This window comes from Ursus arctos, chromosome X (genome assembly GCF_023065955.2).
Source record: "Ursus arctos isolate Adak ecotype North America chromosome X, UrsArc2.0, whole genome shotgun sequence".
NCBI lineage: Eukaryota > Metazoa > Chordata > Mammalia > Carnivora > Ursidae > Ursus > Ursus arctos.
Window position 1 is genome coordinate 92,630,255 of NC_079873.1, and position 12,426 is coordinate 92,642,680.

Genomic DNA, 12,426 nt, shown 5'->3' on the forward strand with positions numbered 1-12,426 from the left:
GCTAGCTAGGTTGAAATAAGTAGAGGATTTGAGCTGACCTGACTTACCCTCCCCCATGTTGCTGTATAAATCCTATTTCTCTTGATGTCCTCATCTCTGTAATGTTTAACACCCATTGTTATGTTAATGCAACATTTTAGTTATATTCACATTTCTTCTTCTTTTTCCCCAGATTAAGAAAGAATGACTTTTTTTCCCCCTCAATATAATTTCCCTTCCTAGGCAGGCTTATAATATAGACTCTTAGAAGACTGTGGTTAAGAACTTTGGCAAATTAAAAATACTTAATCTATGCTGATGCCTTATCAGTTTTGACCATCAAGCTTTTTGAGGCTTCTTTCTGAATAACACCCCCATCCTGTCAGCCAAGGATGCAGCAAAAGAATGGCTTTACTCCTGTCAGCAACTGTGAGCAAAATCCTTCCCTCACCTCTATTTTAACTACAGTGTGTCAGGGTGGAAAGAGAAAGGTATTAGGTTGTGATCTATGTAGTACTTTATTATTAAGGTTCCTGTTTCATCAGTAGTTTTTCTATACTTATATTTGTTTTTATTTTGGAAACTGAAAAGCCCTAATTCTAGAATTCTGTAGATCTGAGGGATTTTTAAGAGGGGCTAGGATAGGATGGTGTGGTGTTAACATTTTCTTAGGAACCATGACTCTATTAAATAATGTTATCTGGAAGGAAGGAAGCAGAATTACAAAATAAATAGCAAAGTGAAGATAATACATGCACACACACATACACACATGTATGCATGTATGTAAATAAAATTCTAAATTGTAAGACCAACATGAAGTATTTTTACTTGTTCTGCTCTTCTACTGGTAGTCATTAAGTAGAGCCTACTATACCATAATCATAAAAATGTCCTTTCTGCGTAGGTTGTCCTTGACAGGCTTCAGAGGTGAGTAAGAATGAGTCTTAAGCAGAGAAGGGAATACTTCTTGTTTTGGCATCCCAGTTATTTTACTCTTAATTCTTATGTTATCAAAAATTAGACCAGCTTAGGTGATCATTTTTGCAACATGTACAAATACTGAATCCTTATGTTATACACCTGAAACTAATATAACATTGTCTGTCAATGATATCTCAATAAAAAAAAATTAGACCAGCTTTGTGGTAGGCCTGGTTTAGTGTATAGCAGGGTTTCTCATTCTTGGCACTGTTGACATTTTGAGCTGGATAATTCTTTGTTGTAAAGGGAATAAAGTCTGTCCTGTGCATTGCAGAATGTTTAACAGGGTTCCTGTCCTCTACCCACTAGATGCCAGTAACATCCCACTCCCAGTTGTGACAGTCAAAAATGTCTCCAGACATTGCTAGGTGTCCCCTGTGGGGCCAACTTGCCCCCCTGTTGAAAACCCCTGCTTTGGGATTGAGAATTTGAATACTGAAGCGATTTCCTACTGACGTGGTATCAAAATTCCCACAAAATAACTGGACCTGTGGGCTAACTGGCATTAGTCTTTTATGCAAGTATTACGTGGATCCCAGAGGAAGATACAGACAAATCTCTCATTACAGGATAGTTTTTCCCAAAGCATGTTCCTTGAAGGTGCTAGCCCTGCTAGGTGTTCCTCCCAACTCCCTCCCAACCACAATACCCACCCAACCCCCAAAAAAAGGTCCCTGGTTATATAAGTTGGAAAATGCTACCTACTTTATTCCTCTTTTGGAGATTGAGAATGCATGTAACTGAGAATCCTCTTTAACTTTCTGTCACCCAGAATCTCTCAAACTTATTTGAACCATTCTCCTACACTCCCATTCTCCAACACATTATCCATTAACGTCCATACCTTGGGAAAAGCAGTTTAAGGATATGATAAAGTAATTAGAAAGTCATTTTTCCAAAGTGAATACTGAAGCTTCTAATTGTTATTTTTAGTGAATAAAATAATGCTTGCTTGGGGGCGCCTGGCTGGCTCAGTCGGTAGAGGATGTGACTCTTGATCTCCTTGGGGTTGTGAGTTCAGGCCCCACATTGGGTATAGAGATTACTTAAAAATAGAATCTTAAAAAAAATAATGCTTGAAGAATAATATTTTATAAATGGGATCTACATATGTTAAACATTATTTCTGATAGGTTTTATAAAAGTTTTGATTTGCTAATGAATTTTTCTTGATCTGGTTAAATAAGAGTTTTCTCTTTTGCAACATTTTTAGGATGACAGGTATTTTCTAAGTGGGTCATTGGATGGAAAGCTCCGCCTTTGGAACATACCTGACAAAAAAGTCGCTTTGTGGAATGAAGTAGATGGTCAAACAAAATTGATCACAGCTGCAAATTTCTGTCAGAATGGCAAATTTGCAGTGATTGGGACATATGATGGCAGGTGTATTTTCTATGATACAGAGGTAAATGATTATCTTGTGTAAATTCCATTACTCTGCCTTCTCCAAGTTGGATCAGCTGATCTTTGAGGTTCCTTCTAATTCTCATATTTTGAATTTGTGATTTATTTTTAGCATTTGAAATACCACACACAAATACATGTCCGATCTACCAGAGGACGCAACAAAGTTGGAAGAAAAATTACTGGCATTGAACCTTTACCCGGGGAAAATAAGGTACAAAGTATTCAAAACCATCTCTCTTCACACTATATGTAGACTCCTGAAAATTCTTACTGTCTTGGCTTAAGAATATATTTTCTGTCATGTGGAATACAGCCTTTTCTAGTTTTGAGGTATATTCTCTCTGTATATGTGTATGTAATACCCTTTTTGGTTATACCTTAACTTAGATTAAAAGATGGTATTTTCAACTTTTCCTTTGATTTGTTTTTAGATACTGGTAACCTCGAATGACTCCAGAATCAGACTATATGATCTTAGAGATTTGTCACTGTCCATGAAGTATAAGGGTTATGTCAACAGTAGCAGCCAGATCAAAGCAAGTTTCAGGTAAATTGGCAATGAGAAATTCCCAAAAGAGATCAGAATATTTCTCCTCTACTCCCATATTTTCTTTGATCTATGCCTTATGTTTAGAGGGTGTTTTTAGTTTCTTTGCGCTTTTATAACTGATCGCTCATGTTATCACCATGCAGTACTTACCTTGTCCACCTGTTTAGTAGACAGAGTTGGAATTGTCCCTGTTCTGCGGACAAAGAAACCAAGACTCAGAAAATGAAGTAATTTGTCTAAAGTCACTGGTAGTTGCAGAGCTGGGATTAGAAGACTCACTCCCGGCTCCAGAATTTGTGCTTTTGTACTTTTATGTCAGCTTTCTAGGAGGAAGCTTACCTGCCACCCACCCATGGTCTTTATCCTTTCAGATGCTGAAGCTAATAAAGCATTTTAACACCCTAAAGTACAGTATCCTGTATATACACCTTTACATAACATTATTATTTGAATTCTTAATTTGGGGTGCGGAGGCTCTCTTGAAATAACTGCCTCTTCTTCCTTATAGCCCTCTTTCATTCAGCCCTTTTCTTAACGGTTCTCCTTTCTTCTTGAATTACCCAGTAATTACCGAGAAATTTAATTGGTGAAGTGCTCTGCTTCTCTCTTTCATCTCTTAAGTAGGCGTTTCCCCCAGTGTGAGTTAACTAGCAGCATCTAGAGCTTTAATGAAAATCCTTGTGCCTCTGGGCTCCATGTCAGACCTGCATGTTCAGGACCTCTGGAGTGAGACTAGGAGTCTATATGTCAACAAGCTCTCTTGGGTGTTTGCTTAGGTATTTTAAAGTAGAAAGCGCGCATAGAGGGAAACCTGAAAAAAAATCCCAAAACTTTTTTTTTTCTTTTTTTCTTTCCCAAATTTAGTCATGATTTTAGTTACCTTGTTAGTGGCTCAGAAGATAAGTATGTTTATATTTGGAGTACTTACCATGACCTCAGCAAGTTTACTTCAGTCAGGAGGGACCGTAATGATTTTTGGGAAGGTATTAAAGGTAAGTAAATGCCCACTTCTGTGTGTCTTCTAAGTGAATACAGTTAATGTGGAGATGTATTACAAGTAAATTTGTATAGGCATTATTTCAGAGAGACAGTTTGGCAGTTATAACTGCTTTTGCTTTGTATTTGGCTTTGTTTGATTTTTCTATACCAAGGAAGAACTTGTACTTGTCTTAAGTTTGGGAAGTCATGGAATTTTAGCACTTGCACAGGCATACCTCGTATTAATTAAGGTGCGTACATTGTTTTTGTAGACCTAGTTCTGTTGCACATGAATTGACTGCAGCACAGTATAGACATAATTTTTATATATGTACTGGGGAACAGAAAAATGCATTTGACTTGCTTTATTGCAATATTCACTTTTTTACGATGATCTGGAACAAAGCTTACAATATCTCTGAGGTATGCCTGTATGTGGTATTTTTTTAGCATATATTTTTGGATTTTAAATAGTTCTTAATTACTTACGTGTTAATTTTAAAAGATATTGGCTTATAACACACACTATTGTAAAAAAAACAAAACCATACACTGTTATATTTTTTTCATGTGATACTTTCTGTCCTAATGTTTAGAATCAAATTTATTAGTTATCCTGAAGTAAATTTTTTTTCCCCAGCACATAATGCAGTTGTTACATCAGCCATCTTTGCTCCAAACCCAAGTTTGATGTTGTCTTTGGATGTGCAATCTGAAAAATCAGAAGGGAATGAAAAAGGTGAAGATGCTGAAGTTTTGGATCCCATGCCCTCCGGTAAGTACTCATATTTTATTTTTCTAGTCAGCACTTAGAGCTTCATTGACCTGCGTTGGATATGAGGTTTTCATGTACATGAAGAGTATTTCTTGTTCACAACTTAATTGTTGTGAGTATCCCTTTCTAAACATTTCAGTAACCTATTTCTGGCAAGCTTTACTTCATTTAAATTTATCTTGAATTAAAAATGAAAATTTTGAAAGTTCATTTTTTTTTTCAAAGATTTTATTTATTTGAGAGAGAGCACATGCTGCGGGGGGGCGGGGGGAGCAGGGAGAGGCAGAGGGAGACACAGACTCCCTGCTGAGCAGGGAGCCTGATGCGTGCTCGATCCCAGGACCCTGGGATCATGACTCAGGCTGAAGGCAGATGCTTCACCGACTGAGCCACCCAGGTGCCCCCATTATTATTATTATTATTTTTAAAAGATTTTATTTATTTGAGAGAGAGAGAGAGAGAAAGTAAGAGAGAGAGAGATCATGAACAGGGGGAAGGGTAGAGGGAGAAGCAGACTCCCTGCTGAGCAGGGAGCCCACTGCAGGACTCCATCCCATCATGACCTAAGCTGAAGGCAGATGCTTAACCGACTGAGCCACCCAGGCTCCCCAAAAGTTCATTATTTTTTTAATGGGCAGTTGTTCCCCTTGGAGAAATGCAAACAAGAAATACAAATACAAAATTTCTTTATTATCTGTCTCTTCTAGTAGACTGTCATTCTGAGGACAGAGTCTTACAGTGTCCTATATATTGTTGTAATGCCAGTGCTTGCCTGCATATAGTTGGTCCTAATAAGCATGTGTTGAACAAATGAATTAAACCAAATGGAAGTAGTGTCCTTTTCTACTTGCCACAAACTTGTAGCTTTGTAACTTCTCAGGTAACTGTTTACAAGCCTGGGATTTCTTGTGATTTGCAGCATATGCTTAGAGAAATGAGGATTAATTCCAGTTATAGAAAATGTTCAGATTAGGAAGTAAAAAGAAATCACCAGAAATAGTATTGAGTGCCAATTATATAAAAATGGTTCCTGTTAGGGGTGTCTGGGTGGCTCAGTCAGTTGAGCGTCTGACTCTTGATTTTGGCTCAGGTCATGATCTCAGGGTCATGAGATCAGCACAGAGTCTGCTGGATATCCTCTCACCCAGCTCTCACATGTGTGCGCTCTCTCTCCCCCCACCACCTCTCAAAAGAAAAAGAAGGTCCCTATTAGCCCTTAAAGAGTATGGTGAGACCATATAAATTTGGACTAGTTATTAATGAAAACAAATCTATTGTTAAAATGAATTGCAGGGGCGCCTGGCGGGCTCACTTAAGCCGCTACCTTCAGCTCAGGTCCTGATCCCAGGGTCTTGGGATCGAGCCCCACATCGGGCTCCCTGCTCAGTGAGGAGCCTGCTTCTCCCTCTCCCACCGCCTGCTGCTTCCCCTACTTGTGCTCTCTGTCAAATAAATAAAATCTTAAAAAAAAATAAAATGAATTGCGGGATAGTTTATTGAATGTTCTTTTTCACTCTAGAGACAGCAGCTAGACTTTTTACACAGTTTTAAAACCACAACAAAAGATACAGTGTACAAACGGGCCTTTTAAAAGTATTTGAATACTTCAAAGTTCACGAGTATTTTTATTTCATTTAATCTCAAGTAATTTCCCTTGCAGTAGTATTTACACTGTGCATTACACTAAATACACTATTTCTTCTGTCTGTGATAGCAAAGATGAACTTCAGTCTAGCACTTCCTTCAGTTACAAGATTTAAAAATAAACCAAGTCAGCATTATTAAACCTCTACTAAATGCTTGTTTGGAAATATTTCTTTTTCTTTTTTCTTTTTTTCTCAGAATCAGATCCAGTGTTCTCTTTTAACTTAAGTCATTTGGGTTTTTTTTTTCTCCCAGTGATATCTTTTTATACTCTGTACATCTCCCCTAACCATTTCACTGAAAATTCTGGCCCTTTTTTTTTTAAGTATTTTTTCTTTTTAGAGAGAGTGCGAACTGGGGGGAGGGGCAGAGGGAGAGAGAGAATCCCAAGGAGACTCCACGCCGAGCACAGAGCCCCAACACAGGGCTCAGTCTCACAACCCTGAGATCATGACCTGAGCTGAAATCGAGAGTTGGACGCTTAACCAATTGAGCCACCCAGGTGCCTCTGAAAATTCTAATTTTTAAAACAACTTGAGGAAAGATGAAAAAGTACTTCTTAAAAATTTTTTTCAAAACTGCACCATATTAGGGGCGCCTGGGTGGTGCAGTCGTTAAGCGTCTGCCTTCGGCTCAGGGCGTGATCCCGGTGCTCTGGGATCGAGTCCCACATCGGGCTCCTCCGCTGGGAGCCTGCTTCTTCCTCTCCCACTCCCCCTGCTTGTGTTCCCTCTCTCGCTGGCTATCTCTCTGTCAAATAAATAAATAAAATCTTTAAAAAAAAAACCTGCACCATATTAACAAGGCTCAATTGACTCACTGGGTCCTTTTTAAAAAGGCACAACTTTTAATAGATTATACTCAGATTTGTGTTTGCTGTTTTGTACCTATCAAGGTAAAATGTAAAAAGAAAACTCTGAGAACTGTGGTATGAGATCATAAAATCTATCTGATTGCCCTCTCTATTTCTGACGTAGTTGGCAATTTATGCTTCAGTTTTCCTCATGTGTGAAAGAGTGATAATCCCTAGTTTCTAAGGTTGTGATAGGAATTAAAGAGAATATATGAAGTGTCTGCTGCGTAGGGGACGCCTTCATTATCGTCGTGTCTCATAAAGCGTTTGTCTGTACAGGATGAATTATGTTCTTCTCTGGCCTTTCTCATTATCTCCTGTCTCAGGTCCTTTGCTGCCTACTGCTACACAGCACAAGGTTGAGATAGGCCAGAGGGTGGAAGCAATGTTCACAGGCTTAGGATATGTTTTCAACAAATCTAAATGAAGCCATTTTGTCCTAACTCATTCTGTACCCAAGTTTCCAGTTTAAGTTTGGATTATTTTCTTCCTTACTAATCAGTCGTTCATAAACCTACCATTTTTGCCTATGCATAATAGAGTTATGAATTTTGTTTGTTAAATGCTTTTTTAAATATAAGAGGTAGGCATTTCGCCATTCAGCATAGCTACATAGTTCTTCAGTACAAACCATAGAGGCAAAGAGTTGCTGTCAGCATTCACAGAGCCATCATGTGTACTTCATTTCATGGCAATTTCAGTGTGTCTGCTGGACAGTGAACCTTACTGTCAACCCCATTAGAGACCCCTGATAGCAACACACTTGGCCCAGCTGATCCCATTCTGCCAGCATGCTAGTCCTGGGGCTCAATAACGTGCTAGCCTCTTGCCATGAAGTGAAGCATTGGGCAGATTAGAGGCCTAGGCTGCTTGGGCGTAAATCCAGGCATCCAGGCCCCAAGGGACTGTAATCTCCTCAAGCCAGGGAAAGACTGGGTAAGACCCAGTAAGTGCAATTGAGCCTCAGAGAGGAGGAGAGTACAGGAGAATGAAAGGATTACAGGAGCAAGCTGGAAAAAAGAGACTGAGGGGCACCTGGCTGGCTCAATTAGAGGAACATGCAACTCTTGATCTTGGAGTTGTGAGTTTGAGCCCACTTTTGGTGTAAAGATTACTTAAAAAACCAAAAATCTTGGGGGAAAAATAGACTGAAAATGTGGGGAAAAGGTGTGGGGTCATGGACATGTGACACTTATAACAGCAGGCTTTATATTAAACTAAAAACTTTCTTTTATGCTTTTAAGGTATTATGAAGACAGATAATACAGAAGTTCTTCTTTCTGCTGACTTCACTGGAGCAATCAAAGTGTTTATTAACAAAAGGAAAAATGTATCTTAATTTGAAATGACATTTAAAATAAACATATCAGTAAGTTTCTATATGTATCAGAACTGAAAAAAGTATATTATAGTGTTTCAAGCTAACATCCTTTTTTTTGGTGTTTAATTTTTATTGGAAGTTGTTCAAATATAATATATTTTTTGAGCGGCAGTGTTAATGATCTATAAACTCTGGACTGATAGACTAGACAGAAATGTGGCTAGAATAACATTGCCAAACATTAGGCTTTATGTTTTGTTATATTTGTGTTTTTGTTATATAATTGTGAACATGCACAGGTTTCTGCATGAAAATATATTAATATATTAATCCCATGTGTGTGCCTTTTGGTTACATGCACTAAATCTAACAGAGTTAAATTATTTCAGTGGCCCTTTTGGCCTCTTACAGGGAGGGCGGAGTCTTATTTCTAGCTTAAACATGTTCTTTTGCACAAAACTTCATTTTTCAGAAAAGTGGTAGTGACTGAGTTACTGTTTTGAAAATGTTATACAGGTTTTCAGTAGGTCAACAACCATGTGTAAATGGTTTTTATAAATTTCTCAATTTGGGGACAAGATTTTTTTTTTTTGTGGTCTAAATTGTGGACTTAAGATTCTTTTCTTTGTATGTATATATTTAATTTTTCTTTCTTCTTTTTCTTTTTCTTCTTTTTTTTTTTGCCACACTGGAGCACAATGTTTCTATGTAAAGAATTCTTTTCATTCTTTATCCATGAGCACCAGGCTTTGCTCACTTAAAAAAATTAAGCCACATTAAGGAGTGAGTCTTCTTTTTTACAATAATGTAAAAATGAACTGTTTACATTTTTTTAAAGCATTGTAGTTTTAAAAATTAAGCTGTTTTGTTTTGTGTTGTTGAATTTGAAAGCCTTTGTAAATATTGATATAATGTACCAATGAAATAACATCTGGGGCAATGGAACCCTGATCATGTTGTTGATGGTTAGCATATGTTTCTGAAAATTAAATATGTATTATTAAAAGTTGGTCGCCAAACACTTGTTACATATGTGGCTTTATTTTCAAAATGACTTTGGTAAACTGAGGAATGTAAGAAAAACAAAGTCTTATTTTATACCTTGATTTTTAGCAGGCAGAAGACCTGAGGGCTTTAGAGGGGAGGAGGATGGGGGATTGGGATAGGCCGGTGATGGGTAGTAAGGAGGGCACATATTGCATGGTACGCTGGGTGTTATACGTTATACGCAAGTAATGAATCATGGAACATTACATCAAAAACTAGGGATGTACTGTATGGTGACTAACATAATAAAAAATTATTATAAAAAATAGTAAAAATTGGTTATGAAAGATAAAAAAAAAAAAAAGACGACCAGATTTTGGACCCCTAAGTTATAATGCATTAGCCATACCTTTACGAAATGCATACCTTTACGAAAAAATTTTTTTCTAATTCTTAGAGTTCATGTGTATGCTTATGTGTTCTTTACTGCATTTGTTTTCAATATCTGAGTGAGAAGCTGGGAAGCTATGATCATATCCTTATTAATCAGCATGGTCTTGGAGTGTTCTGGATATTCTAGTTCATTACATATTGTTTGCCTTGGTTTCACCCCTCTGCTGCTTTCCTCCTCTTGCGAGTGCTGTGCTCTCTCCCCTCTCTGCCCGCCCTTCTGTACTCTAACTGACACATGGAGTTGTTATCCATTGGCTCTGTAACCAGTCCGTTTCTTTAGTCTCAAGATCTGGCTGCCAAGTGGATTGATCTCGTGTTTCGGAGAATTTGATGTCTTTAGCTCTTTGAGGCAGCTTGGTTTTCACTGACTTCTGCCTGAAGACTTTAGTCTGCTGTGGTGCTAATCATCTCAATTGTAGATAATTGGGGCATTGCCATATGAATATTTCCTGATAGGGTTTATGCAGTTTCTGGAACAAAAAGGTAAAAAATAGTTGGGATGCAAGTTTGAGAGAATAATACTAACATTTCTAAGTTTAGTTTTTAAAATGTTTGCTAGCACCATATAAATACACTGCAGATTTACAAGTCAGAAACTGAATTTGAAAACATAGAATCAAGATGTATACTAAGAAAAACTGATTCATATTTCTCCCTAAAATGAGTATTAGAAACTCACTATAATAAGTGGTGTGGAGGAAAGACCACAGATTATAGAATGAGATAAACTTAGATTTGGCTCCCTCTGTTAGTACATTCCTTGGATAAGTTATTTATCCTATATTAATTTCCATTTCCTTATTTATGAGAACACCTAACTGAAATTACAAAGATTTACTGAGAAATCATGTATGTATAAAGTTTGGTGCCTAGCAAGTAGGTGTTCTCAACAAGTGTACATTTCTCACTGCCTTTCCCAAATCCCTGGGTGCCCTCTTCCCCTGTAAAAAAGTATATGGAAGTCCTTTCTAAAAATTTGAGATTTCAGGGGTGAATAGCCTAAAAGGATTGACATAAGGCACCAACATTTTTTTTTTTGCCAACTTGACACTTTTTTAAACCATCTACCATCACCTCTTCAGAAAAGAGAACATTTTAATTAAAAAAAGTTAAGTACAATCTTACCACCTTAGAGCAGTGAACAATCTATTAAAGTGAATAAACCTAGCTGTGGGGGGGGGGGGGAAGTAACCATATTCTCTTATTTTCCCAATTTCTCCTTCTACGAAAATTTCATCATGAACCTGGTATGGCACTAGATGAACAAGTTTAAAACATTGTATTAACAGCTCTTTGAAAAGTCATTTTGAACTTTTTTTCTCTCTCTCTCTCTCATTTACCTTAATTGGAATTAAAATATTAATGACTCAACATAATTTAGCATGCCACTTTCTCTGATCTTCAAATGGTATAGGTGGGCAGTGACTTTATTCTTTGAAATATATGTTTAACAATGTATTATCCCTCAAATCCTGATTTCAGTTGTGTAATTTTGAGAATCAGAGGCCAGATATCCCCACTCGTGAAAAAAATCATCAGAATATTTTTTTAAGCATTTCAGTTATTTTTAATTAAAGAAAAACAGCCTTTTCCAAGGGTTAGAATATTTTTAAATAACCTCAATTACTATGGGGATTCAAGGTAAAGACATTTGGGATTTAATGTTTCCCCATAACTTCTTAAAAGAAAAACATTCCCAATTTTACTGGTTTCTAGCTCTCTGACTTCCTTATTCATTAAGCAGATGTTTACTGAACACCTACTATATACAGAGCGCTGCTGGGACTAGAGAAGAATAAGGCAACATTCCTGTGCCAGAAGAGCTCACAATCTGGCGGAGAAGATGCCCACAGAAACAAGTAAGAGGCTTGGAACTGTCTTGTGGCTGTGGCCCTAGAAATGCCCCTTCTCACCCTAACCCCTGTCTGTTCTACCCTCCTAGTAATTCATGGCAGCCACTTGATCTCAGGCCAATCTTTGTTCATCTAATATTACCAGCAGCAAGGATAATATGGGTAACAGAGTTTATAAGTAAGCGGGAGGTAAGGCAGAGAAAATGGAGTAGCCTCCATGGCAATATTTTCCCTGATCTCTGGTCCTCTCCTCCCAGCCTGAAATCTTTGTCTTATTTCCCCCCAAAATCTTAACTGTCTTCTGCTTTGAGCTAACTCCAGGTTAATAGACCCCTCCCCACAACTGCTCTCCTATTCCTTTCAGCTCTGAAGCTTTGCCTGTTTTGTTTTGTTCTGTTTTGTTCTCTAGATTTGAGTCATCTACGCTCCTGGGGAACCCAGGCTCCCCTTGTTAACCACAGCCATTTTTCTAGTATAGATTCATGCACATGAAATACGTGTTGATGGCAGCAGGGTCGAAGGAGGTGGGAATGTAGACATGAAGGGAAAGATCTATTGCAGAGTCCCAAACAAATCAAATACCATCATGTAAGTTAGCTAGGGTGGTCCAAGCAGATAGTTTGCTCATACATCCAGCTACCC

General features: G+C 37.7%; 1 protein-coding gene across 1 annotated transcript in view; it reads left to right on the forward strand.

Annotated features, from left to right (window-relative positions):
* Window positions 1–9,510, forward strand: part of WDR44 (WD repeat domain 44) — an 82,427-nt gene extending 72,917 nt beyond the window's left edge. The window contains exons 15-20 of the mRNA XM_026478871.4: window positions 2,177–2,368; window positions 2,480–2,581; window positions 2,802–2,917; window positions 3,785–3,912; window positions 4,539–4,673; window positions 8,415–9,510. Of these exons, the coding sequence (XP_026334656.1) occupies window positions 2,177–2,368; window positions 2,480–2,581; window positions 2,802–2,917; window positions 3,785–3,912; window positions 4,539–4,673; window positions 8,415–8,509 (768 nt within the window). The 3' untranslated portion in view covers window positions 8,510–9,510. The remainder of the gene's footprint in view (window positions 1–2,176; window positions 2,369–2,479; window positions 2,582–2,801; window positions 2,918–3,784; window positions 3,913–4,538; window positions 4,674–8,414) is intronic.
* Window positions 9,511–12,426: the final 2,916 nt, after the last annotated feature.